The 27,857-nt window shown below is 46.9% G+C and overlaps 2 protein-coding genes across 2 annotated transcripts; one reads left to right on the top strand and one right to left on the bottom strand.

Moving 5' to 3' along the window:
- Window positions 1-523: 523 nt before the first annotated feature.
- LOC112875407 (8-amino-7-oxononanoate synthase) lies at window positions 524-3,976 on the top strand. The gene is made up of 11 exons (XM_025939248.1): window positions 524-845; window positions 997-1,109; window positions 1,187-1,294; window positions 1,369-1,607; window positions 1,697-1,738; window positions 1,855-1,942; window positions 2,024-2,157; window positions 2,669-2,757; window positions 3,013-3,163; window positions 3,249-3,317; window positions 3,600-3,976. The coding sequence occupies exons 1-11, from the start codon at window positions 650-652 to the stop codon at window positions 3,721-3,723; spliced, it is 1,353 nt and encodes a 450-aa protein (XP_025795033.1). The 5' UTR covers window positions 524-649; the 3' UTR covers window positions 3,724-3,976.
- Window positions 3,977-4,404: 428 nt separating this feature from the next.
- On the bottom strand, window positions 4,405-5,924 carry LOC112873624. The gene is made up of 2 exons (XM_025936633.1): window positions 5,242-5,924; window positions 4,405-4,606 (listed from the first exon to the last, which is right to left on the bottom strand). Exons 1-2 carry the CDS (start codon window positions 5,922-5,924, stop codon window positions 4,405-4,407), a joined length of 885 nt encoding a protein of 294 aa, XP_025792418.1.
- Between the last annotated feature and the right edge of the window lie 21,933 nt (window positions 5,925-27,857).

Raw genomic sequence — 27,857 nt, 5'->3', positions numbered from 1 at the left:
CGCACTCCTGCTGAGATGGCACTGTATTACGGTCGCTTAGAAGCACTGTTCTTGCTTCTGCTTTGTGCATGGATTGATGATGATTGCCAACCGACTGCTGCCTTTTGCAATCCTTGGGTTTTGAAGGGTTGCCTTTTGAAATCCTGAATGACTGAACCCTTGTTGGAAAATGGTAGGGGAACATGCTACATGGACCAAACGTGAAGGCCTAGGTTTTCTTTTTTCTTTTTCTTTTTTGTTTGGAGAGGAGGACGTAAGGCCTAGAGGCCATTAAGGCCCAATGAGAACTTGCTGGGTTTAGGCCTAAGGGACAACTTGTTGGGCTTCTTAAACATATTAGGCCCATCATTTTTCTTAAATGTGGGCCGTCTGATGTTTTTGGTTCTCACAGTTTCGTCGGCTAATCATGGCAAATCCGTGTGCAGCTGTTGTGGGCCTTGTAAACATTGCCAGTTCCTCTTATCTGATGGGGTCCACCTAGCGTTGCCCGTTGGCGGGTGGGCCAACTACCCGCCCATCGGCCATCACCCTGCGCGGCGGCGCCCACCGGCACGCTACCCAAGTCCCAGCTCTCTCCAAGCGGCGAGCTTGCTCTCCTCTCTGCGTGCGCGCTCCGCCGCCGCCCCACCCGCGCCGCCTGTTCGACGTGATGGCGCAGTGGGACGCCCTGGTGGACGCCGCGCTCGCGAGGCTGGAGACCAGGAGCCTGCTGCGTGCCACGCGCCCCATCGCGCTCGCGCCGCCGCCCGCGGCCCCGGAGACCTTTGCTGGCCCGGGGCCCTGGGACCGCGCTGCCGTCGAGATCCGGCTCGACCTCGGAACCCTCCACAAATGGCTCGCCGAAGGTCGGTTCCAAGCAAACCTTCCTCTCCCCCCTCTCTGGCACATGCCAAAATTGTAGTCATCGTTTGTTCCTTTCTTAGTTTCTTCATGAACGAGCGATGCAGCCTGCTACTTTATTTCCCCCCTACTTATGGACACGTTCGATTTGCTTAGGTGGTGAAACGGTTGAGCAGGAAGAGAACCTGGACGGGAATCTGATTCTTTTCTCCGGGAATGACTACATGGGCCTCAGCTCGCATCCGGCAGTCCGTGAGGCTGCAGTGAAGGTGTGCCAAATTCTTTGCTGCGGCCATTGATATGCTATCGATTAGTTTCAATTAACGACTTAGTGCATGTTTGCTAGGCAGCACAAGAGTATGGCATGGGTCCAAGAGGTTCCGCGTTGATATGTGGCTATACAACTTATCACAAATTGGTGGAGGAATCATTGGCAGAACTCAAGAAAAAAGAGGTATGATTTGCAAATTTTGCACACGTGCCATCATTGCTTCAGCTTTGGATCCTTACTGTGTAGTGGTTCTGCAGGATTGTCTTCTATGCCCCACTGGATTTTCGGCCAACATGGCTGTGATGATGGCCCTGGGGAGTATCAGCTCTCTTTTGGCTGTTGGGAGAAAGCCTGCAGAGGATGAGAGAATCGCGATCTTCTCAGATGCGCTGAACCATGCTTCAATCATTGATGGAATTCGCCTTTTGGAGCGACAGCAAGAAGCGTTAGTGTTTGTCTACAAGCACTGTGACATGTTCCATCTTGATTTCCTGCTGTATGTTCCTTCTTCGCAAAACAGTAATACAATGCAGAATATTGACGCTACTTGAGTTAGCTATAAAAATATCTTGATTCTCTGTGCAGGTCCAGTTGCTCTATGGTGAAGAAAGTTGTTGTCACAGATAGGCAAGACGTCACTGAATAAGTGTTTATGTTTTTGTTAACATTGATGGCTAGTGATTTCTTGCATTTGCATATTTGAGACTTAAAAACTGAGAACTTTTTTCATTTATAAATTACAGCCTGTTCAGCATGGATGGTGATTTTGCTCCATTCCCTGAACTTGTCAAGTTACGCAGAAAGTATGGGTTTTTGTTGGTCATCGATGATGTAAGTATTTTATCTCCTCTCAAATACGATTTTACAGATCTTGGTGCTAATCGAATTCTGTTTGCATTTTGTTTTTTTAAGGCTCATGGAACACTTGTTTGTGGTGAGAATGGTGGTGGTGCAGCTGAGCTGTTTGATTGTGAAAATGACATTGACATTAGTGTTGGCACCTTAAGCAAAGCTGCTGGCTGCCAAGGTGGTTTTATAGCATGCAGGTAATGTATTAAATGCTCATATTTCATTTTTTAATAAAAGAAATGCATATAATAAACTGTGCAAATGAAGCACATCGGTCTAAAGTCTAAACGTAGAGGCTATACAAAATATGTGAGACAATATATTAATACAATAATATGCCGAGAAATGTGAGAGTCATTTCTTTTTTTTTCCTTCTTTTTTTTTTTGCATGGAGCTACTAATGTAGCATGGACTCTGGAGATCAAATATTGTGGCATCGGAGATTTTAGGTCATGCCATCTGGATTAGTAATTACAAAGTTGCGCTGCGCAACTGCAGACTCTCATGTTTACAAATTCTATGAAGAGGGGATAACTTTTCTCTGAATACCAGAATGCCAGTAGTAATCACATTTTTACAGGAAAAACAGCAGGAGAATCATCTCTATTTGCTCTATGAATAATAAAGGCTGAATCTGATTTGCTCCTCTATACAAGTAAACACTCTCTTGCTAGATTTGTAACTAATAGTTTGCAATCTGTTGAGCAGCACTAGATGGAAGAGTTTGATTCAATCACGAGGTCGCTCATTCATATTTTCGACTGCTTTGCCAGTGCCAGTAGTTGCTTCTGTGCATGGTAATATTCACAATTTAGCACCGTGGCAGAGCATAATTGTCTTTCAATATCTTGAGATGGGCATCTATATTCATTTCTACCATCATTTTTCTCTATCACATTCTTGTGTATGAGAAAAAAAATGCAACATGGTATTTACGGCTTTGAGTATTTAAGTAGAACATTGCTGCTGTCCTAAAAGATACAGTTGGAGGGTGCTGCATGAAGATTATACATCAGGGATGTGTTTTTAATAGAAACTATTTTGGATTTCAGCTGCCCTTTATGTATCAAGGAAGGAGAGATGGCGAAGATCAGTGGTCTGGAGGCATGTGCAATATTTTGCCTCTTTGACCAGAGTTGACATAACTAGTCCTATAATATCCATTGTAGTTGGAAGTGAAGAAGCAGCGCTTAGGGCTGGCAGGTTTACTATTCGTGCCCCTAACATTCAAAGTGGTCTTTCATTGCTTCAAGTACCTGATTCTTGTATTTATTTTTTTTAAATGCAGGCATTTGCTAAGATCTGGATTTCATGTTACACCAATTCGACCGCCCACGGTGCCACCCAACTCCTGCAGGTTCAAATTCTCCTTTGTAATTGTTATTTTCCAGTTCCACCCAACTCAAGGTCACTGTCAACCAGACTAAAATTATGAGTGGTCATAGAACGAGTAATCTGAGACTTAAGACTTAGGGTACATTCCGTAAAATAATTTTCTGTTTACTTGTATGGTCATCTTAGCTCGCTGTCGATAGAATCTCTACTAGACTTTGCTGTACATATAACCTTCTCTTGATCTACTGAGAACGAAATAGAGGCTGTTCAACTGAGATTAGCTTATATCTTGGGTTCTTTGCAGGTTGCGAATTACTCTTAGTGCTTCTCATTCCTCGGATGATATCAAAAGGCTGGTTGATGCACTCACACCCTGGCTTCCTGACAAACATGCTGAGCAGAGCTACGCTGCAGTGTCGAAGCTGTAAGCAACAATCCATCTGAGTTCAGGTTCCAGGTCCGGCTTTAGGAAGTGGTAGTAGCTTAGGTTATGCTGGATGCTACAAGAAGAGGCGTTAGATTGGTGTTGCTTGGCACGGTTATTTGTATGCATTCATATTGGTTTGTACCACGAACAACCTCAGCAGAATCTCTGTGGTCTCATCCTGCAGTTTATAAGTAAACTGTCCTGATAGATATCCCTTGGTTTGCTGCACACTGGGAAGTGGGAACTGTTCAAAATACCCAGATTTGTTGATTTGTCCGTGCCAGGAGACACTGCATTTATTCTCCAGAACGAGATATCCCAAAATCCATGACCCAATCATCTAAATCAACCGGGAGACACTACATTTTGAGTGAGATCAGCAGCACCCCGAAACTGGAAACTTGGCAGGCGGCATCACAAACATTTATTGACCACAAGGGGGTACATGGCGAACATAACGGGCACACGGCGAAGTCTGAAACTCACAGGCGTATATACATAGCACAGACATAGACATTTAGCACTCGGATTATTTATTCGACGAGACCGTTGAGCAAAGCTGTGATCACGGCTTACCCCGGCTTCGACATGTTGGCACGTACGTAACATCAGTAAGCTCCAGCTCTGCTCTGCTCGTACCCAGGCTTCTCATCTGCTGGTCTGCAGAGCGCAGTGGCTGGCATCAGGCGTCGGAGAGCCTGGTGCTTGGGATGTAGATCCTGGCCCAGAGGTGCCTGCCTTTGATCAGGAACTTGGCTGTCTGCCTCCCGTCCAGCACCACCGGGATCATCGCCGCGCTGCGCAGGACCACCCGCCCGTACACCGGCTGCTGCCCCGGCGCCACCTTCTCAACCATCACCGTCTCAACGCACGGCCCAAACACCCTACAACGCATCATGTATGCACAAATTATCCAGCGCTGCTATGTATCTGTGTTATTATGTCCCTGCAAAAATCATGCCCCTAATAGAGAAGTTTGAACAAAAAATCAACATGGACTAATTCAATGGACCGCGTAGTAATTTCTTATGCGGAGCGCAAATTTATCGCCTTTTTAGCTGCTCAAGCTCTTTTCCAGTGATCGAACAGTTCTAGATCCCAACCATTTTGTCACTGAAAGCTTTTTAATCTCAATAGAAAGTGTTGGGATCACATTTAAAAGTTCTTGGTTTTGACTTGTGAAGTACCCGAATAAGATCTTGGAATTCCTGGTTTTGAAAGTTCCGTTGGATACATTTTGGAAACATCTAAAAAAAGTAAAAGCCGAACACTTATTGTCGGCTACTTTAGGAGCTAGGTTTTAAAAAAGTTCCATTATCGAGTCGACATTGAAAACTTCTAAAAACATAGCCTTTACGTAACTATTGTCCGCCACGTCGAGAAATAATGTGTTGACGCCACTGCAAGGCACCTCGATAAATAGATAGGATTCGCCCATGACTATGCATAACGGAGTAGGGTTCAAATTTAGCCATATATATACACGCACGCAAGCGGAGAAGAAGAGAAGTGGGCTTACGAGTTGAAGAACTCCATGATGTCCTCCTTGCTGATGGGGTAGCCTTTGGAGAAGGTGATGAATAGGGATCGGTAGTCGTCCGGCAAGGGGCTTTGCATTATTGGAATCCACGGGGATGCCATGGGGTTTAGTGGAAAGGATGTTGCCATCGGGTTAAGTGGCAAGGGTACCACCCTCGGGGTGGCGCGGATAGGGGAGCTGACCATCGGCGGGGTAGCAGGCACACCGCCCGTGTTGCTGGGCATGCAAGTGGTGGTGTTGCCGACATTGCAAACGGCGAGGCAGATGCTCCTGTGCTGGTGGCTGACGCCGTCCAAGACTTCACGGCGACCTTGGAAGTAGGCCACGTCGTTGATGTGCTCAGTCAGGAGCGCGTTCGTGCAGGGCAGGCGCCTGTCGCGTCCGTCGCCATCGCTTGCCGTGGCCCCTTGGCCCGGTGGGTTGGCAAGGCAGCGGAGGCAGGCGATCGCCTCCTCGACGAACCGCAGCACGACTGGGCCCGGTAGAGCGGCCACGCGGCGGATGAAGTCGTGGTGGCCAACGGACTCGAACCAGAGCCAGAGCGCGATCACCCACCGCATGGCCGCCGGGTCCTGGGCGAGGTCGTGCACTAGTCGGTGGAACAAGTCGCTCTCAAGCTTGTGGAAGAGGAGCATCTTCTCCATGGTGGTCAGGCTGGCCATGGTGATTGTCGACCGGGCTCTCTTCACAAACAGCAAGGCCAATGATACCTTGCACGCGACCACCTCGATGGCCGGGTCACTAGATGAGGAGAAGAGCATGAAACCCAGGTGAAAAAAAAGGCATTCAAGAGCCACTTCACCCATTGAGAGAAAAGCAAGCATGCATCCAAAGAGGGTGTTGCTTGCTGGTGGCTACGAGACAAGAGAGTGCACACGAGGGAGGGAGCATGCATGTCACTGTGGTCACACGTAGATGTACCTAGCCAAACCTTGCCTTACATGAAAAGCCTCAACACTACTAACCTCCTTAGCCTTTTGCGAGATTTGTGCTGCAGTTTCTCCTTTTATTTTGGAAGCACTCGGGCCATGTGGATCTATATTTGCTTTCTTCACCTTGATGTTTCATTATCTTTTTATTTGGTCATATTAGAGTTAGGTGCATATAACTCCGAGGCTCCTTAAGGAAAAAGAATCTTTTCAGGATGTTCACATTGTTGGTGAAGAGATATACATGCTTGTAAAGGATTATCCAAAGCAACAACCATAGTGAGTCATATGGGATGATCGATAGGATAACGAGTTATACGAGAGGAAGAATGGTAGACTTTAAATAATAAAATGGCGTTAGAGGTGAGACACACTCGTTCTCTTAATTAGCTTTGAGCGGCGGGCAAGCACGGAGTGCGGACAATCTTATCTCTCTATAAGGCTCTCTCTCTTCCCTCGCTCATGCCATGGCGATCAACCCACGGGGTGTTCTTATCACTGATTCTCACTTTTACATACATGCACTCTTCAAAGACGATTGGGCCTTTTCACATACTGTAGCAATACTAAAGAAAAATAAGGTAAACAAGATGTGCATTATTATCTGACAACGTACTGAAGTTTTATGTCTCTAAAACTTGCTAGCATATATAGGAGCAATGGTCAAAATATGAGAACAAGCTGATGGCGTGGGCCAGCGGGGCAGCGCAGGCACGCTAGCTATTGGCTCCTCTAGGAAGCGGAAAACATCGGGGCTGCCAATGCGGAGACACGGTGGATGAAATCAGTGGCGCGCGCGGGCCTGCGACTCTAAGCTAGTCGCAGAACAGGATCACCTAGCGCATGGTCATTAGGTGAGGTCATGCCCCAGCCAGGGGAACATGCCCCCCTCGAGCTTGAGGAAGAGGAGAAATGGATATCATCATCAGACCGTTGAGGGCGATCGTTGACGTCCGAGAGCTCCCTGTCCGGCCAAGCAGCGGAAACGGCGACGTGCACGCGTCCACCTCGATCGATGGAAAGACCAAGGAAAACAGCAAGCAGTCTAACAGAAAAAAGAGAGAGAGAAGAAACGCTTTGCCCACTTAGAGCAAAGCAAGCATCGATCAAGTTGCTGCCCCCCTGTGCAGCCGGTCCCCTCCCCGCTAGCCCCTCCCCTCCCCCTCTCCCCACAGAGCCGATGCAAGGCGGAGGGCGACGAGGGGCGGCGGCGGCGGAGGCGAGGTCCGAGGTCAGCTGGGGACGGGCGGTGCCGGCACGGCCACACGCTCGGCCCGCCGGTCACGGAGTGGCACCTGCGCGGCCGCGACCACCTTGGTGCCAGACGGGAACGAGCGGCGCCGGGATGGGGGACTGGTAGTGCCGAGGGGGCCGTGGCCGGGGACGGGGATGGAGGACGGGCGGCGCCGAGGTGGGCTCCGGCCAGAGACGTGCGACGCGTCCGTGGATGGGGAAGGAGGACGGACGGCGCCAAGGCAGCTGCGGCCGGGGACGGGCGGCTGTGGCATGTTTTTAACGATCCGGCGGTGATGCCATCACAGCCGATCCAAATTCTATGGATTTTCGATCTGACGGTGATGACCCCTGCTAAAGTAGTGATAGGATCATGAGTTAAAACGAAGGAAGAATGGTAGACTTCATTAAAATAGCTTGTTGGCACGTTATGAAAATTGGACCTTTACCATTATTTTCACAATTATTTTTATAAATGTAAAACCGTCAGACCATCCAAACCAAACCGTCTAACCCGTACGATATGGGGCTGGTTTGGTTTTCATACTAAAACAATGGAATCCGTCGTCCAACGGGCCTACCCAAGACAGTGCCACGGCACGAGACGGAGGAAAGTCGATAACCATGAATATACAAGCGAGATTTTTTTACTTTCAAACCTTAGGCACTTCTAAACAATATTCCACAATTGTTGCTTTCACACTGGTGATGCGAATCAGAATTTGTGATCCACAAAGATATGCTCTAAACGAAGCAATTTCACAATTCTCTATGTGAAGAATCAGGATTTGAGATCCACAAAGATATGCTCAAAATGAAGCAATTTCACTATTCCAGTTGCTGCAAATTTGGAAGGTTGTAATGACACCAGTAAACGTACAACCACCATGCAATTGCATAATATTCCTGCTCACCTCTGGCCAGGTTCGTCCAGCCTGTGAACTTGTTGCTAGTGCTAGCTGATTCACGCTATCTCCACCGCTGTAACTTTGTTCTATGTACAACCCAGCAGCCTCTCTACTGCGCCAAGCGTAGCCATCCCTCTCTCGCCTTTCTCTCCCTCGTCCGTCAGCCACTATTCTCAACACCATGGGGTCTAACAAGGCAGTTCGGGTGTTGGAAGTCCTCAACGCCAGAGACACTGCCCGGAGGGCGTACCAGCTTGTCCTCGCAAGGCCGACAGAGCTGGAGGTTGCCAGGAACGTGATCTGCCTCCTCCTCTGGTTGGAGACGATCATGGGCGTCCAAGTCCTCGACAACGTGGCGGCCATGGCTCCAGCCGCCATCTCGCTCACGCTGGTTGTCACGGAGGCGAGCGCCCTGTTCAGCTACATCCTCCACGGCCACCCGCTGCCGGCGCCTCTCCAGGGCATCCCCACCATCGTGGCCCTCTGCGGTGGGGGCCGGCTGGTCGACTTCAGGTTCTTCAAGTTCCACAAGGACCTGGTCGCTCACGGCGTCGCCGTGATCCGGGACAACGTCGGGGCGCTCGTGTTCGACGACAACCTCCACGCCATGCTGCGCCGGTTCGAAGATGATGTCAACCTGCTATTGACGCCCAGACCGCCGCCAGCTCCGGAGCTCATGGCGCCGTTCGAGGCCACGACGAGGACGCCGCCCGAGGACTCCCGGTCGGCGTTAGTCGCGTTCCCTGAGTGCCACGGCCACCGTCCAAGTTCACAGGACATCGTGAACTACTTCGAACAGTATGTAGAACCCATATACACAGTCAGAGCTCAGAAATTCGGCTCCGCAAACGTCTTGTGCTTTCATGTCCTATCTGTTTAACATCTTTATACATCTCTAAATCTCAGGACTCTGGGGTTTGGGCGTTGCATCGAGCGCGTGGAGACGGAGCGGCCGGGCGCGGGGCAGGCGCCGAAGCACGGCATCATCGTGTTCATGAGCGCGGAGCTGAGGGACCAGGCGATGTTCCAGGAGACCGCGGTGTTCTTCAGGGTCGACGACCATGGCATGTGGGTGCAGCTCTACATGCCTCCGCTCTAACTAAGCTCGTCGCCTCCATTGCCGAGGCCGACCGATCTATGTATGTTTGCGCCGCCATATGGCAGATGATTGATCAGCGGTAGTCCGTTACCTAGAACTGGTCAGTACTTTTCAGTAGTTGTTGTTCGATCCGGCGAGTAATTAATCGGCCATCGTCGTCGTCTTTTTTGGTATGACACAATTTCTAGTCGATCTGAATTCTGTGCAAGATAGGCATACAAAATTTGTCGCGGTTCGTTTGTTATTGCTTTCAAATATCTCATGTCCCCATCTTCTTGTTTCCATGGAATCGGAACCTCTCATACTGTTTTCTGTCCCTCGATCTGCATAAGCTCGGAAGAGAGAAACTGAAGCTGAAGGCAAGCCCTTTCCACTCTGCATATTTTTTTATGAGAATTTTTTTTTGGATGAGAACACTCTGTGCATATCACCACATTGACGTTCTGAAACCTGCAATGCTTAGCTGATGGTTAGAACTCCTTTAAGGCTTTAACCTCCTTGAGCAAATTAAAGAAGAAGCTTAAGGCGGTGATCATGGCAAGAGCATGAGAAGAAGAGGGGCGAAACGTACAAAGTGTTATATTTTGAAGAAACTAGTGTGGTAGGGTGACAAAACAAAAGAACGAAAAGGCACAATGATATATATCTTTTATACATGCTACTTTCAGGGGAACCAACCTACAGGTTACAGTTTTGGGCGCTGCTACAACATGAAGAGGCCAGGGAAACCATCCGAACAACATGCAAGACAATTAGGATCGTTTGGACATTTTTGCTAAGAATGGATGAAGAAGCAATAATAGACTTTTGCCTATGATTTTATCCTTGGATCATGGTTCACATTTCTCTATTTATATGATAGTGGTTTAGCTAAATAAATTTATAAAGACTTGGATGTGTGCAGTCATAGGGCCGGAACTATTTCCATTTTATAAAAGAATAAACCAGCGTAAAAATTGCAGTGGCACCCCAATGCGGTGTCAAAAACTGAAGTTTCTGGGAGGCTTGAAGAGGGATAAATTTGCAAAAAGGGGGGTCTTATAAAAATTAGATACAAAGTTTCCCGATGTTCATTTCTGAATTGCATGTAGCTGTTGACCATCCTGTTGTTCTGTCCACATATCTCGTTCACATGGTGTGGAAGATGGGCAATGCGACTGGACGGGCTGAATGAGGGCTCCACCCAATTTCTTAGATGGCCAATCTAGATTTCTACCAAACACACTTCTCTAATAACCACCAAGATTACACATTCCCTAGTGTTGATCCTAAGACAGGTTAGAAAGCTGATTGATAAACACCGAGAAGTGAGCGGAAAGAGAATCAGACTAGAACGGAAAACAGTTTTTAATTCCATTCTCCACTTTTATCTCTTAAAAACGTTTCGTTTCGTACTCCAAAGTACTTCAATCTTCAATGGAATTTTTGATCAATCATTGAGGTCGTTCCATCGCCTGAGATTAACTGATCTTGGGTTCCTTTGCAGGTTGCGAATTACTTTTAGCGTTTCTCATTCCTTGGATGATATCAAAAGTCTGTTTATAAGTATTCTGTCCTGATTTCCTGAATCTTGCCTGGAGAAATCTGGCCGTGCTACACTAGAAATGGACTTGGCTGCTTAACTCCACACTGGGTGCGGTGAACTCTTCAAAATGCCCAGGTCTATTAATTTGTTGATTGGGCTGTGCCAGGCGGAGACGCTGCATTATTTATTCTCCAGAATGGGACATCACAAATTGTATAACCCAATCAACGAATTTAACCTGGAAATTAAATATTCAGTGAGACCAGCAGAAATCTGGAACTGAAAATTTGCTAGGCACTGTCACGATATCACAAACATTTATTGAACACAAAGGGTACATGGTAACATGGCGAACTCTGGAACGTATAGTACATACCACAGACACTCAACGAGATGACACAAAGACCAATAGTTCAGCAAAGCTCTGACACTACGCTAAAAAAGCAAATAGAAGTAAGCAATCTGAGACGAGTCTCTAGAGAGATGAGCTAAAAATGCGGGTGCGGCGCTGCGAGGGGTGGGGGAGGGTAAAGCGAGACGCGCCCCTATAGCGCGCGTCTCGCTTAATTAAAGCAAGACGCGCGCTATAGGAGCACGTCTCGTTTTATTTTACTGTTCTGAGATTGACGCGCCCGCATGATGAGATAAATGCCAGATGCGCCTTTGGATGGCGCGTCTCAGATCATGTTGAGATCTGAGACGCGCCTTTGCGTGGCACGTCTCGCATTAGTTCCCACCTCCGAGACAAGCCCCGCCCGGGGAAAGTAATGCGAGACGCGTCTTACTAAGGCGCGTCTCGCATTTGTCTTGCCTGCCCTACATTACATTACATTACATTACACTACATTACATTATATTACACTAGTTCCCGGCTCTAAGAGTAACAATACATTACATCTCATATCTCACAATACAAATCATCTCACAGATGCAATTGGTCTAACTAAATCTAGCAATTATTATTACATCGATATTAATTATTACATGGATATTAAATCAGGCAATGCAGCTTGCTTACTAGCGCTAGCTTGGCTTTCTGATTCCTGCCCCGTAACTATTGTTGGTTATCGTGCCACAGCAGCTTAGAGCAGTTGCTGCAGGGGAGACAGCCGCCGAAGCAGCTAAACAGCTTCGACCAGCTCAGAAATTTCATCTTGGACCAGCTTGGGTTTTGTGAGAAAATAGAAATCGATAGAATCCTACCACTAAAGCAAACAAAGAGAAACTTCGTCTGTGGGTTTTGTTGGTTTGCTGATGCAGATACAGGCAGAATGCGATGATTCCAACAAATACATGTAACAATGGGGGTACCCGATCCTGATGCGCGGGGGATGTTGGTGGTGATGGGCGCTGTGGTCCCCGTGTCGGCGCGCTCCGGGAGAAGCCCACTGGTGGCGGTCTCGGAGGAGGCGCCGCAGATCTGCCGGCGGTCGCCACCACCGTGATCTCCAAGGCGGTGCACTCCAGGAGCGCGGCGGTCTCAGAGGATGCGTCGCGGAGGGTGATGCCGAGCGCCGTGGTCTCTGGGACGCTGGTGGGGAGGGGGATTTTGTCGGTGCTCATTGTTCAGCAATACATCTCGTGACTATTTCTTTTCTTAAATAGCAGGAAGGGACAAATGCGAGACGTGTCTTAGTAAGACGCGTCTCTCAAAGACAAATGAGAGACGCGCATTTGGATGGTGCGTCTCGCATTAGTTCCCACCTCCGCCTCGCCTGGGGAAAGTAATGCGAGACGCGCCACTCAAAGGCGCGTCTCGCATTTGTCTATACGAGACGCATTTGTCACTGCGGACGCCGAAGGATCCAGTGGAGGAGGAGCAGATGGTACTCGACCATGACCGCCAGCGCATGGGGGACAAGAACCAGGTCCATGGAGCTCTTGCCAAGCATCATTTCCATCCCCAAGAAGCTTCAGAGGTATGCATCTAAATATTTCCATCTATCATCTTCCAGCATATCTATTGTGCCTTGCTGTACTTGAGATGGTCATGTCCTTGCATACTACTTCAGAGGTATAAATATTGTTTGGATTTTGCTTTTTCTTTTATAGTAGTTGGTTAAATTTGTTAGTACGCATGTATTATACCTATAGCTTATCGAACACAAGATTTAATTATTTCGTCGCTTTGATTTGTAGTAATATGAGAATCCTAACATTTTGATTTCATATTCTATATAGATGTCGTATCAGAGTTGGATGTATGGTCCACGCCTTTGCAAAGAGTATATGGATGGTGTTCATGCCTTCATTGAGAACGCGAAGAAAGATATAGTGGACAATGGTAGACAGTATCTTTATTGCCCATGCAAGAATTGTAAAAATGAGAAGAGATATCTTCTAGAGGATGTGTTGAAATCACACTTGATCAAACGTGGATTCATGGAGGATTATCGATGTTGGAATAAACACGGTGAAGAAGGACTTAATGAAGCAGAGAGTAGGGATTCCTATGTGGAGAGGGAGGTCCCTACCATTGTCGAAGAAGAGGACGACGATGTGGACGAGGCGGGTATACTAGGGTTGAGCAATGACGACTTCATGGATCAGGTTGTAATCAAACCTGGCTCTATAATAAAGCTTACAATTAGTATAATAAGGTCGTGGTAATATGACTTTTCATGTCCGGCTTGACAGGTTGATAACATAGAGGAGATGGTTCGCAATGTTGAGAGACACGGCGATGATGAGTACAAAGGAGGTGAATTCTCAACGTACAAGAGGATGATCGAAGACTCTAAGAAACCTTTCTATACTGATTGTGCACTGAATTACTCAAGGCTATTTGCAATGGTGAAGCTTTTCCAGTTGAAAGCAAGCCACAGATGGAGTGATGGCAGTTTCAAGGAGTTGTTAGCACTCCTTAAGGACATGCTTCCACAAGGCAACACCGTCCCTGAGACCATTTATGAGGCCAAACAGATTATCTGCCCATTGGGATTGGAGGTGGAAAAGATCCATGCGTGCAAGAATGATTGCATTCTCTATCGTGGCTCGGATTATCAGGACCTTGAGAAGTGCCCTGTTTGTGGACTCGATCGATTCAACCGTAGAAAAGATGGTGGTGATGATGAGGACTGCAATAGAACAAAGGGCGGACCTAAAAAGGTGTTTTGGTACTTTCCAATCATTCCTCGATTGATGCGCTGGTTTGCAAACAAAAAGGAGTCAGAATTATTGCGATGGCACAAGGAGAAGCATAAGGGTGACGGGTTGATAAGACATCCTGCTGATGCCACACAATGGCGGAACATTGATTCGCGAAATCCTGAATTTGCGGAAGATCCGTGTAATATTAGGATTGCAATGAGCACAGATGGCATGAACCCATTCATGAACAATAGCACACATAGCACCTGGCCAATTGTTCTGACGATATACAACCTTCCGCCTCGGTTGTGTAACAAACGGAAGTACATTATGCTGTCAGGCTTGATACCGGGGCCACATCAACCTGGGAATGACATCGACGCTTATTTTAGGCCTTTGGTTGACGATCTGAAGTTGTTGTGGTGTAAAGGAGTGGAGGTCTGGGATGAGTACAAGCGTGAGTACTTTCAGCTTCTAGCCATTTTGTTCGCGACTATTAGTGACTCTCCAGCGGCACGTAACTTGTCTGGATAGAGCAAGAAAGTAGGTTGCGGGTGCCCACATTGTTTGAGAGAGACAGACTCTGAGTACTTGAGTGAGTCAAAAAAAATAGTGTACATGGGACATCGACACTACCTTGGAATGAAACACACCGTTCCGGAACATGTGTGATCACTTCAACGGTAAGGCCGAGAAGAGGCGTCCTCCACCGTATTTCTTAGGTCATGATGTCTATGAAATGGTTAATAATGTCCATGTTGTCCTCGGTAAGCGGAAAAGGGAGAAGAAAGGCAAGAAGGGCAAGAAGGTCGTTGTTGAAGAAGATGATATGTGGAAGAAGCAGTCGATTTTCTGGGAGCTATTGTATTGGAAGGACTTAGACGTCCGTTGTTCTATTGATGTGATGCACGTGGAGAAGAATGTGTGTGAGAGCCTTCTCGGCACATTGCTTAATATGGATGGAAAAACAAAAGATCACACACATGCACGAGCTGATCTGAAGAAAATGAAAATTAGAGAAGAGTTGTGGCTCAATGATGACTCCGTGAAAGGAATGGAGCTGCCCACATCATGCATCACCCTTTCAAAGAATGAGAAGAAGGAGTTTTGCGAGTTCTTGAAAAGTGTGAAAGTTCCAACTAGCTACTCAACCAACGTCTCGAAGCTTGTTTCAATGCCTGATCTAAAGCTAGCTCCCGGCATAAAGTCTCATGATTACCATGTATTGCTGACGCAGATGATTGCCGTAGGAATTCGGAATATCCTATCAGTCAATGTTCGGGAGGCTATTATGACCCTTTGCTTTTTCTTTAATGCAATTGGTCAAAAGGTTCTAAGTGAACAAGATCTTGAGTCATTGGAAAGAAGCACTATGAAACTTTGTGCATTCTTGAGATGTATTTTCCACCTGCCTTTTTCGATATCAGCCTTCATTTCACGGCCCATCTTGTCAAGGAGATAAAGCTACTTGGTTCTGTGTTCCTTCACCAGATGTATGCATATGAGAGATTCAACGGTATCTTGAAGTCACTAGTAAGAAATCGAGCTTTCCCCGAGGGCAGCATGGTACAAGGATATTGTATAGAGGAAGCCATTGAGTGGGCACTAAACTACGCTGACCCGAGTAACCCGGTTGGTGTTCCCAAGTCTCGTCATGAGGGGAGGCTCATAGGCACGGGGACGATCGGGAAGAAGGCTATAATTCCAGATCGAGATTTATTTCATATGGCGCATTTCCACGTGTTGCAACAGATGGACATTGTGTCTGAGTACTTTGATGAGCACAAGGAGCTGTTGCTTAGAGAGAATCCTGGATACAGTGAATCATGGTTAGCAAAGGAACACATGAAAAAATTTTGTGGTTGGCTCCGGAATCAAATTTCACGATCAGATACTCCTATAAGTGAACAACTCAAAAAGTTGGCTCTTGGTCCTATATTCACCGTTATGAGATATGAAGGGTATGATATAAATGGATACACATTCTACACCGAACGACAAGATTAGAAAAGCATGTATCAGAATAGTGGTGTACGTGTTGATGCTTACGATGTTAACGGAGACGACAAAACCGCGTACTATGGTCAAATACAAGAGATATGGGAGCTTGACTTTCACGGTTTTAAAATAGCTCTTTTCCGTTGCAATTGGGTTGATGCAAATAGAGGTGTACAAAAATACAAGTACGGGTTCATTAGTGTCAATCTTAGCCGTCACGGATACAAGACGGACCCTTTCGTGCTCGCACAACATGTGGCTCAAGTGTTCTATGTTTCTGACACAACAAACAAAAGCTCAAGGTGGTTATACCTAGAAAATGGCGAATCATCGGTGTTGAGAATGCGGTCGATGAGGAAGAGTTTGATCATTTTGATGAGATACCTACTTTTGCCACCTCAATGATCAAGCCAAGAATACCATCGGCCAACGAAACTCCCTACTTGCGCAACGACTATCAAGAAAAAGTCAAGAATTTCAAAAAACCAAGGGAGCAACGGAAAGTAGCAAAATGATTGGGCACACAATGTATATTAATTGTTCCTTTGTCAAATACGGTTATTTTGTGACTCTAATTGTTCCTTTGTGAAATATGGTAATTGTGTGACTTTAATTGTTCCTTTGTGAACTATGGTAATGCGTGAATATTTGAATGAAAGTGTTGTGTTTTGATTTAAAATTGAGTGAAAAATTGAAAAGAATTCAGTTTCAGAACTGAATGAGTATGTGCAGTTCTGGAACTGAACAAATCAGTTCTGGAGACTGAATTCAGTTTTAGAACTGAATGAGTATGTTCAGTTCTGGAACTGAACAAATTCAGTTCTGGAGACTGAATTCAGTTTCAGAACTGAATGAGTATGTTCAGTTCTGGAGACTGAATTGCGTGATTGTGGGTGGGGGGAGAATTTTCAAATGCGAGACGCGCTTTAGTTGAGGCGCATCTCTCATTTGGCCCGCCCCTCTGCCTTCTTGGGACTTTAGTCCAATTTTCACACCCGCGCCATCCCCGTAACTGCTCCCCGCCGCTGCCGTCCTCTCGCGCCGCCCGCGAGTGCCGCCGCCGTCGAGCCTTCCCCGAGCCGTCGCACCATCGTCCCCGGCCCCGCGACGCCGCCCCGAGCCACTGTCGCCCGCAGCGCCGCCCCGAGCCCTTCCCCTACCTCCCCGGCCCCTGGCGCCGTCCACTGCCGCCGTCCTTGCCCTAGTTTGGTAATGAGAGTTTTCCTTTTCCTTTTCATCCATGTTAGCTAGATCACCTGTATTTGAATTAGGTATTATATATTTGAATTAGGTATTATATATATTTGAATTAGGTATTATATATATTTGAAGAGTAGAAAAGAGTATAGTTAGTGTAAGGAAAGACCCTATAAGTTCAGACAATATGCTACATTCTATGGTTGTATGACGTGATCAGTGGAAAGAGTTTTACTTCTCTTCCTCCAATCAACTAATGTAATGAGAGAGATGGATGGCTCTTCCTCTATGGTTGTATCTGATTTTCTTTTTTCTTTCTCGTGTAGCACGATGTCCAGTGGTGAGGACCGTGTGCAGCAAGCTGCAAGCGGTGAGGACCATGTGCAGCAACCTACAGACGACAGAGCAGCTGCAGAACGGCCGTCACGGTCGTAGTCAGGAGCTAGCACGTCTCGTGCTGTTAGAAAGAAAAGGTCACAGACAACGTGGCCATCAGATGTGAAAAGTTGTGGCTGGGTCAATTCTGAGGCAGCACCAGAAGACCCGTCAGTCAAAGTGAGATTAGGACGGGTTTGTGGCCTCGCTGCCCAGCAAAGAGTGCCACTCACCTTGGAACATTTCGATGACTTGTCTTGGGATGACAAAAAGAATATCTTCGCAAACGATATTCAACCCTATGTTGAATATCCGAGAGAGTTGCACGATAAGGCTACGAAGCATGCTATGAAGATCATCTCTAAAGCCTGGAGGAGCTACAAGAACAAGTAAAGTGTTGTCACTTACTATTGTCATTTACTGTCATTTTTTCATTATCTACTGTCACTTATGCAGATTTATTGTTTTGTTGTGCAGGCTTTTAAAGTGTTGGAAGCAGAACGAGAACCCTTTCAACAAGTATGGGGATTTGACAGCATAAGCCTGGGAGGAGCTTGTTCAAAAGTGGAATACTCAAAAGGCTTTGATGGAGAGTAGCCAAGGTTCAAATGAAGGAGAGAGGGAGTTTGATGCGCTCACCAGAGCTTTGGGAACCCATGAGCAACGGGGTCGTGTCCGTGGTGTTTCCAGTCAGATGACCTGGAAGGAGGGGTTCCCTGGACACAAAGGTAGCTACCGGAAGCGGACTCGAGTCTCCTCATCAAAGGTTGACATAGAGGAGATCAAAAGGGAGCTGAAGATGGAGATGTTTGGAGAGCTGAAGCCCATCTTCGAGTCTCAGGGTTTGTCATTCCCTGATTTGTCGGGGATGACGATGACTGAAGAGCGAAGGAGCAGCTTCACTTCTACTGCAGCGGGTGCTTCTCAGTGCCTACATCAGTGGAGCCGGATACGATAGATGGCTTGGCTCGTCCGACCCGATGCAGTCTTCTCGTGCAGGTCGGAGGATCATCTCGATTGGAGGTCGGGAAAGGGCTTGTGTATCCCGGTGTGTCCCAGCTTGACGATGTCCAGGTCAGTGCATTGGTCTTTGCCTCTCTTTTCTTTTCTCCTATTTCTTTACTTTTTTTTCTTCTGGTTTGTCCAACTTGCTTGAGATTTAAAGGTTTTGTTGTTGTTGCAGGTCAGTGCTGATTATGCTGTGGTCAAGATTGACTTACTGCATGAGTTTGCAAAGGGTATCAAGCTGGATGTGCCACCAGATGACATGACCACCATTTTGCGGGATGCAGTTGCGAGAAGGGTTCAGTGGCGGAGAGCTGGTATTTATATTGATCCAGCAGATGCAGATTCAGTACAGACCACTGAACCTCAGCCACAGAGTCCTCCGTTGCCACCGACGTTTTCTGAGCCACGGCCACAGCTGCCGGATCAATGGGAAGCGTTTACGGATCTGCATCCTCCTATCCCTACTTGGCCTCATATTACCCCCCCTCCACCTGTTCTGACAGAGCCAGTTACCACTCCCAAGAAGCCAAGCAAGACTAATCCTGTGAGGAAGAAGCAGAGTAGGCCGTTGCAGAGGAAGCAGATCTTAGAGGGTAAGAAAAAGGTGGAGGAGATAAAAAAAACCCGGTTCCGTTATATTACACTTCTGAGAATCCAAAGTACAGGGTTGGAAAGGCCTTACTTAGTTGCTCTGAGCTTCGGAGAGCAGGTCAATATTGTATGGAGCTGCACAACTACTGCATACACAATGCCAATAAACTCCAGGATATCATAGTGGCATTCAAAGAGCGGCACTTTCTGCAGCTTGAGGGCACTGAAGGCATCTTTACTGTTGCCTTCTCCGATTTGTTCGACCTTTTCAACCTCGACGCTTTGGATCTTTCTCTTATTCGGTGCTTTGCATTGTAAGTCGATTAATACTTGTTTCCATTTCAATGCATTTGATATACGTTCAACAATTTATCTCGTTTCTATTTCAATGCATATGGATCGTGTAGGCACATGCAACAAGAGACAAGGCGTCAAACCGGAAAGAAGTGTGGGTACATTGACCCACAGATGATAACGGTGACACTAATGACTTTAGATAGAGATGGCTTGGTCAGGTACGCACATGCAATAGTTAAATTTGTTTTCATTTCAACTTGTAGCCACATGTAGTCACTTGTTTCCATTTAACACATGTAACCGCGTGTTTCCATTTCAACTTGGTCAGGTACATGGTGAAGTGCATGCGAGAACATGCTGACAAGGAGCACATTGTGGTACCGTACAACCCAGGCAACCATTGGCTTACACTCGTCATCAATGTCAAGAGCAAGCAAGTCTTTTACTTTGACTCGAGAATTCCATCAGATGAGTGCGGAAAGCCATAGATACGTGATTATTCTCTAGTCATCTCAATACTTGACGAGTAAGTTTGTTGTTTGTTTTAGTTTTTTATCGTTTGCCCATTTCACAATCATTTTTAATATAACATCCGGATGTCTGTGTTTAGGTCTCTTGACAGGCATCTTAGGGCCGCAGAAGGATACAAAGAGCAACGTCAAGTTGCGTTTACACATCACACCGCATGGACGGTAACTAATATAACTAAATCGCTTAACTATTACGATGTTTTCTTGGTTCTAAGTGTTGCAAAATGTTAATTTCTATCTATCTTTGACATGTAGTGCACACAGCAACCCTCGGGTAACGTATGTGGGTTCTATGTTTGCAACAATATGCTTCTAGTTGCAGCGGTATCGGATTTCACGGTAAGAATTCTCACGTGTTCTAATTAAGTATATCTATCTTCATCTTGCATTCTAATTGTTTGTAATTATTTTTCAAAGGACGAAGATGATTATTTCAATCATATGACGATTGATAATGTGAAGGATATCCGAGAGAGGCTAGCCAGGTTCCTCACGATCGAGGTGATCAACCCAAATGGGGAGTTCCATTTCTCATAGCACGGCAGGCGAAATTGAGCTAGATTGAGACTTGCTTTGCTTTTCTTCTATTGTTCTTGTTGATGATTGTTGTTTTGAGTTAGGTTGAGCCTTATTTTGAGTTTTGGACGAGGCTAATTGCTGTGGATGATTGTACATGTGTTATATAATACTATCTTTGCTTGTGTGTCTCGTACTGTGTGAATTGTATGGATGCGTGCGATGATTGCAGTGAATTCTGTGAATTGAAATCTTTTACAGGTATTTGATTGCGGCTGCCAAATCCTGACTAGTTCCAGGATGCAGCCGGAAAGAAAAAGGCCCTATTGGGGGCTAGACTAATGCGAGACGCGCCTTACTTAAGGCGCTTCTCGCAATTGGCTCCCAGAGAAGCATGTGTGAAGCAAAATGCGAGACACACCTTAAGGGAGGCGCGTCTCGCATCTCAGTCTAATGAGAGACGTGCTTCCCATAGGGCGCGTCTCACAATTGGCTTACAGGGAAGCCTGTGTGAAGCAAAACGCAAGACGCGCCTTAAGGGAGGCGCGTCTCGCATCTCAGTCTAATGAGAGACGCGGCTCCCCTAAGGCTCGTCTCGCAATTGGCTTCCCCGGCGCGCGGGGAGGAAAATGCGAGACGCGCCCTAGGGAAGGCGCGTCTCTCATTTTCGTAGTCTGAGACGAGCGGAGGCGCGTCTCAGATTACTTTGTAATCTGAGACGCGATAATGGGGGACGCGACCCTTGCTCGTCTCGCATTTTGTCCAGAGCGTGTCTCAGATTAGGGATTTTGGCATAGTGTGATTACAGCTTACTCCCTGGCTTAGCTAGCTCCAGGGTAAGCTCTGGTAGTCTGGTTACAGACGTCTAGCATTAGTAGGCTAGCTCCTGGCTCTAGCTCGCTCTTTCCACGGCTTCTTACCTGTAGAGCGCAGTGGCTGGCATCAGGCGTCGGATCGGAGATCTTGGTGCTTGGGATGTAGATGTAGATCCCACCCAGAGGTGCCAGCTAGCCTTTGATCAGGAACTTGGCTGTCTGCCGCCTCCCGTCCAGCACCACAGGGACCATCGCCGCCGGCTGTTCAGGATCACCGGCAGCTGCCCTGGCGCCACCTTCCCACCATCACCGTTTCCACGCACGCCCCGAAGACGGCAGCGATTTTTCCCACTGAGAGCAAACCAAGCATGCTTCCAAGGAGATTTTTCTTACTGGTGGGTGGTGGCTACGAGACAAGAGCGCACACACGAGAGAGCATGCATGGTACTGTGAACACACGTCAATGTACCTAGCCAAATCTTGCATTACATGAAAAGGCTTAACACTATTAACCTTTTCAGTCTTTTGCGGAGCTTTGTGATACAAATTCTCCTTTATTTTGGAAGCATTTGGGTTAGGTGTATCTATATTTACTTTTTTCACCTTGATGTTTCTTTACCTTTTGTATTTGGACATATTAGAGTTAGGTACATAAAACTCTGAGGTTCCTTGAGGGGGAAAAAGTTTTTACGATGTTCACGCCCCGCCAGCAGTAACTGAAACGCAACGTGCACGCAACCACCCTGATGACAGATCAAGGAAAAGAGCATGCAGCCCATCAGAGAAAAAGGCCAGAAACTGTTAGGCCGCTGAGAGCAAAGCAAGAATGCATCCAGGGAGGCTGTTGCTTGGTGGTGGCTACAAGACAAGAGAATGCACAAGGGGAGCATGTATAGCTGCACTGCAATGTTCCTAGCCACCTTGCCTCACATGAAATGCTTCTACATATACCACTAACCTCCTCCAACCCTTTAGTGTGGTTTTGTGTTACAGTTTTTCTTTTGTTTTGGAAACACTCGAGTTAGGTGCGTATGTATTAACTTTTTGCCAGCTCATATATCTTTATGTTATTTGGCAATATTTGAGTTAGGTACCTTTTATAGGATTTTTCACGTACATTGTTGGTGAACATATGAATGTAATTAACCCAACACGGTTACAATGATGCGTCATATGGGATGATTGAAAGCTACAAGAGAGTAACAATCGGAGACTTAGCAGAACTCGAGCATAGCACGTCGTGGTAAATTATAATTTTGTCATTTTCACAGTTCAATTTGAAGAAAGTTTATTCTTGCCTAGATCTCGTGAACAAGTATGATATTCCATTTTTGTCGCTTATAGCTAAAAGAAGTTATCGACATGAGTTTGCGCGTCGTTAGCGTCATTGCGACATGACAAGAAAGTTGTTACTGACCGTACATTACTAGTTTGGGGGTGTTATTTCATTAGTAGAAGATGAGACGGGATTTCGTAACGGCAAACACAGATGCGTTGACTAACAACTCGAAGTCACTATCGGAGGTTCACACCTATGACCCATGAATTAATCAAAACAAGCGGGAATTTTCAAATTTCAAACTTTTTGGTGGTTCTACACAATTGGCTTCAATACTAGTTTGTTTCACAATGATGACGTGAATCAGAATTTGTGATCTACAAAGATATGCAACAAATGAAGTACTTTCACTATCACAGATAGTGAAAACATGAAATGTACTAACACCAGTAAATGTACTACCTTGCCTGATATTATGTTCCTGCATGCTCATCTTTCTCCAGGTGCTAATAACGCTGAGTCAGTCACATTGTCCACCCACCCTAGCCTCTTTATAAACCACAGCGGCCTCTCTCTCACTCCTACGGCAAGCATTGCATCCCTCTCTCGCCTCTCTCTGCTCCGTCAATCTCTCATCATCTCTCTCTCTCTCTCTCTCCCTGTAGATCTCTCCACCATCAGGTTACCATGGTTCGGGTGTGGGAAGTCCTCGATGCCAACGAGACCGCCCGTAGTGCGTACCTGCGCATCCTCTCTCGGCCGACCAGGCGGGAGGTTGCCCAGAATGCCATCTGCCTTCTCCTTTGGTTGGAGACAACCATGGGCTTCGACATCCTCCGTAGCGTGGCGGCCATGGTGCCTGATGACATCTCGCTCGCGCGGATCGTCTTTGAGGCGAACGCGTTGTGCACCTACGTCCTCCACGGCTACTACGCGATGCCGCCGCCCTTCGAGGGCTTCCCGGCCATCACGGCCCTCTGCGGCGGGGGCCGGCTGATCGACCACAGGTTCTTTAGGTTTCACAAGGACCTCGTCTCGCGCGGCGTCACTATGATCCGGGACACTGTCGCGGCGCTCGTCTTCAACGACAACCTGCACGCGATGCTGCGCCGGTTCGAAGATGATTCCAACTCGCTCTTCATCCCGAACCCGGTGCCAGCTCCGGAGCTGATGGCGCCATTCATCATCTCCACGACGACACCACCTGAGGACTCGCAAACAGTGTTCGTTGCCTTCCCCGAATACCACCCTCTAAGCTCTCAAGACATCAAGGACTACTTTGAGAGGTACGTGTGAACTTAGTCAGCAATTCGTCTTGACAAGCGTCAGTGAAAAGTTGCCGGTGAATGCCAGGACTAATCTGTTCTTGGCTTCTTGGTATAGTGAGTTAGTGACATGTATGCACACATACATATGGACTATGGACTGATGGATCGCATTCACCCCACCCTGAATTGCTACGGTTGTATTATGCAGGACTCTGGGGTTCGGTCACTGCATCGAGCGCATCGCCACAGAACGGCCGTGCACGAGGCAGTCGGCGAAGCATGGCGTCGTAGTGTTCAGGAGCGCGGAGCTGAGGGATGAGGCGATGCACGGGGAGGCCGCGGTGTTCTTCAGGGTCGATGGCCGTGACATGTGGGTGCAGCCCTACATGCCTCCCTACTAAACTGGTCGTGTCCATTGCTGAGTCCTATCTATCCATGGATGTTTGCACCACCGTATGGTTAATTAGCGGTATTGTGTTTTCTGGAATTGAATTGTATAGTCATCGTTGTTGTTCGATTGATCCAGGGAGTGATCAGCTATTCTCGTCATGTTTGGAATAATAATCGAAGGGTAATTTCTAGTCAATTCTAGGTTATGCGTCCAGAATTTATCCCAGTTTGTTTCTTCTTTCCTGTGTCCTCATCATCTTATTGCAATGGTAAAGATCAATACTGCAACTACAGGTTGGTCATGGTTTGAATATGAGCCCCCAATCAATTGCTAGAATAATAACCAATCTTAATATTCACCGAATGTGTCTACCGAAAGTCAAGATTATGTTGGCATTTGACGCCCAATAGACTATATATTCATGATTGAGCCAAAGGGCTGCTGCTCTTTGGGTCCAAATTCAATATGAAAAGTCAATGTGTTGTGTGAGAGTTTAGTCCCACTTTGCCGACCTATGATTCTTTTCAAAATGAAAACCAATCTGTAGTGGTGTATGCCACCATATAAGAGGAGCTATTATAAGACCTTCCAAGTTGTGAAGCATGCATGGAGAGAGGCAACCCCATTATTAGTATGCATTCATTATCTATTATCTTAATACAATAGTATTAAAAGAGCCACCACGTTCGCCGAGAGGGTCCAGAAATTATCACATTAATTGAAAAAAGAGAAGGATATACAACATTGGATTTTATGAACATCTAACAATCTAAATTAATCTTAAAAAGTACATATCGAGTACGACTAATAAATATATAAATTCGAAATTAAAAGAAAAGAAAATTATCTACAAGATATGGTATGGAAGCAATCAAATACGTTTTTAAATGCAACCAGGTTCAGCCTACAATCGATCCAGTTTTTTGGAGGCCCTGCTGCCAGCACCGCCGCTGCATCGATACTAGTTTGGTTGTAGGCATCGACGACCTGCTTGGTTGTGTAAATTGAAGCACCAGATCTGAGAGGACACAAGTTAAAATTCAATTTTTCTGGACACATAGCCCGGCAAACTTTCTCCAAGCCGACCGTGACTTCTCTGTCCTGCGGTCATCATTTCAACCTGGAGTGAAGAAGGAACTTGAAGATGTGATGAGTCACCTATCTATTGACTACCCAATCTCTCTCATCATGAAAAAAAAGATTTGACTACCCAAGTTGCAATAGGAGATTTTGGATTTCTTATTTCTACTTTTTATTTTTTATTGTTGCTAAATCATGTCAACCAATATGATCCTCTATCATATATGGTATGGCTGCCTTTATATTCCATACATACCCACCCGCGTGACATCTATCTCTTGAGCTAGGCTTGAACACAGGTGGGTATGTGCAACAGCGATTTTTTGCATCATTGAAATATACAGAAGCTACCACTAGCATCCATTACTATCTTCCTCAAAACTTATCTGGGTGAGTAATTTTTCATTTCACTTTTTCCTAGAATATGTTTGGAGGACTCTATATCATCTGTCCTATTATCTTAGTTGTAATTGGCCAACAAAAGAACAAATATGTTGGGTTGAACATATTTACGTAGGCGAGTTTTTCAACAGGCCGGTCGAGCAACCTGGCGAAGGAAAGTTCACACCGGCCATACCATGAATTTTAAATTAATGGGATTTTTCAAACCGAGATAGGCACTTCTACACAACTCACCACATAAGTTGCTTGGTTTCACACAGGTAGTTTGAGCCAGAATTGGTAATCCACAAATATATGTTTTAAATAAAGCAATATCACTAATCTAGTTTTTGCAGACAGCATGGAAGGTGGTATTGATAAGAAGTGATTTGGGGAATTCTCAATGATTATTGCAATTGCTCAGCGTGCATATATATATATATAGGCATCGTGGACAGGCCCACTCGCCATATTACAATCCAACACTTCCCCGCAGTCTAAACTGGGAGCACCGCAAACATTAAGACTGGACCTAAACTCTGTGAACACGGACGTCGGCAAACCTTTGGTGAAGATGTCGGCGTACTGGGACATAGTGGGAACGTGCAGGACGCGGACTTCACCGAGGGCGACTCGCTCTCTGACGAAGTGGAGGTTGATCTCAATATGCTTGGTTCGCTGATACTGAATCGGGTTGGTGGAGAGATAAACGGCGCTGACATTATCACAATAAACCACTGTAGCACGACGGAGTGGACAGCGAAGCTCTAGGAGGAGCTGGCGTAGCCAGCTGGCTTCGGCGACTCCATTCGCAACTGCTCGATATTCCGCCTCTGCACTGGACCGAGACACTGTCGGCTGTCTCTTGTACGACCAGGAGATGAGATTGTCCCCAAGGAACACCGCATAACCCGAGGTGGATTTGCGTGTGTCAGGACATCCCGCCCAATCGGCATCGGTGTAGACAGTGAGATCAGCTGGAGAGGTTCGGTGAAGGTGCAGCCCGAGATCCAAAGTACCCTGAAGGTACCGAAGAATGCGCTTCAGTGCGCTTAGATGAGGTTCGCGGGGATCATGCATGTACAAGCAGACCTGCTGAACTGCATAGGCGATATCTGGCCTGGTGAAGGTGAGGTACTGAAGAGCCCCAGCAAGACTGCGGTACTGGCTGGGATCGGAGACAGAGGCACCATCAGCAGGGAGTTTCGAGTGAGTATCCACAGGAGTGCTGCTCGCCTTGCAGTTACTCATACAAGCTCGCTCCAATATCTCCAGCATATACTGGCGCTGAGAGAGAAAAAGACTGTCACCACGGCGCTGAACACTGACACCCAGAAAATGGTGGAGAGGCCCCATGTCTGTCATAGAAAATTCCCGGCGGAGAGCTGCGATAATCCGGTGAAGAAAACTCGGAGAGGACGCAGTAAGAACAATATCATCAACATATAGGAGGAGAAAAGCCACATCAGCACCTCTGCAGTAGATGAACAGCGACGTGTCGGACTTGGCCGCAACAAATCCAAGAGAGGTGATGTGAGAGGCAAAGCGACTGTGCCAGGCGCGAGGAGCTTGCTTCAACCCATAGAGTGACTTGTTCAGACGGCAGACATTATTGGGCTTGGCGGAGTCAACAAACCCAGTAGGCTGGACGCAGTAGACTGTCTCATTCACATTGCCATGGAGAAAAGCATTCTTCACATCCAGTTGGTGAATCCTCCATGAGCGAGATAGAGCCAGAGTGAGAACCACCCGGATGGTGGCTGGCTTGACAACTGGACTGAAAGTTTCATCATAGTCAATGCCCGGCCGCTGTGTAAACCCGCGAAGGACCCAGCGAGCTTTGTAGCGGTCAAGAGAGCCATCGGACTTGAACTTGTGATGAAAAACCCACTTGCCAGTGACGAGGTTGATGCCAGGAGGGCGGGGCATCAAGGTCCAGGTGTCATTGTCCTGCAGAGCGTCGAACTCGGCCTGCATAGCCTGACGCCAGGCCGGGTCCGAGAGAGCTGTGCGAACGGATGTCAGTAGCGGGGAGGTGGCCGCGACCGTCGTGCTGAGGTTGAGACGGTCCATGGGTTGCCGGAA

This window comes from Panicum hallii, chromosome 9, assembly GCF_002211085.1.
Source record: "Panicum hallii strain FIL2 chromosome 9, PHallii_v3.1, whole genome shotgun sequence".
Taxonomy (NCBI): Eukaryota; Viridiplantae; Streptophyta; class Magnoliopsida; order Poales; family Poaceae; genus Panicum; species Panicum hallii.
The sequence above is the reverse complement of the archived record's forward strand: the minus strand, read 5'-3'. Positions and strand labels throughout refer to the sequence as shown.

Coding starts and splice junctions, on each gene's coding strand:
- LOC112875407 (XM_025939248.1), top strand. CDS start 650: ATGGCGCAGTGGGACGCCCTGGTGGACGCCGCGCTCGCGAGGCTGGAG. Junction 1,110..1,186: donor TCCGTGAGGCTGCAGTGAAG/GTGTGCCAAATT, acceptor CATGTTTGCTAG/GCAGCACAAGAGTATGGCAT. Junction 3,318..3,599: donor GTGCCACCCAACTCCTGCAG/GTTCAAATTCTC, acceptor GGTTCTTTGCAG/GTTGCGAATTACTCTTAGTG.
- LOC112873624 (XM_025936633.1), bottom strand. CDS start 5,924: ATGGCCAGCCTGACCACCATGGAGAAGATGCTCCTCTTCCACAAGCTT. Junction 4,607..5,241: donor ATCATGGAGTTCTTCAACTC/GTAAGCCCACTT, acceptor GATGCGTTGTAG/GGTGTTTGGGCCGTGCGTTG.